Source organism: Buceros rhinoceros, unplaced genomic scaffold, assembly GCF_000710305.1.
Source record: "Buceros rhinoceros silvestris isolate BGI_N320 unplaced genomic scaffold, ASM71030v1 scaffold35627, whole genome shotgun sequence".
Lineage (NCBI taxonomy): Eukaryota > Metazoa > Chordata > Aves > Bucerotiformes > Bucerotidae > Buceros > Buceros rhinoceros.
Window position 1 is genome coordinate 2,316 of NW_010424543.1, and position 264 is coordinate 2,579.

The 264-nt window shown below is 62.5% G+C and overlaps 1 protein-coding gene across 1 annotated transcript in view; it reads right to left on the bottom strand.

The window, feature by feature from the left end:
* Positions 1 to 264, bottom strand: part of LOC104497564 (proto-oncogene tyrosine-protein kinase LCK-like) — a gene marked incomplete at its 5' end in the record, with an annotated part of 2,472 nt that overhangs the window by 1,812 nt on the left and 396 nt on the right. Inside the window, one exon of the mRNA XM_010140831.1 lies at positions 7 to 197. Coding sequence (XP_010139133.1) covers positions 7 to 197 — 191 coding nt within the window. The remainder of the gene's footprint in view (positions 1 to 6; positions 198 to 264) is intronic.

Here is a 264-nt window from a genome sequence, read left to right on the forward strand (position 1 = left end):
TCCAGCAGCTTGTTGATGCTGAGCTTGACTCCTTCCGAGGTCTTGAGGAAGTCCACAAGGCTGCCTGCAATGAAGGCAGCAGGTCTCAGCCCCTCCCTGGCATCTCTTGGGGTTGGGCATCGTGGTGGTGGGGTCACCAGGGCACTGTTCCCCACTGGAACACTGAAGAGGTCCCCCCAGAAAGGCAGCAGGGGTGGCTGGCAGGAGACCACCCTGCCTGCAAGGGCATTTTCCCCCGGTCCTGACCCCCCGCAGCCAAGAGCC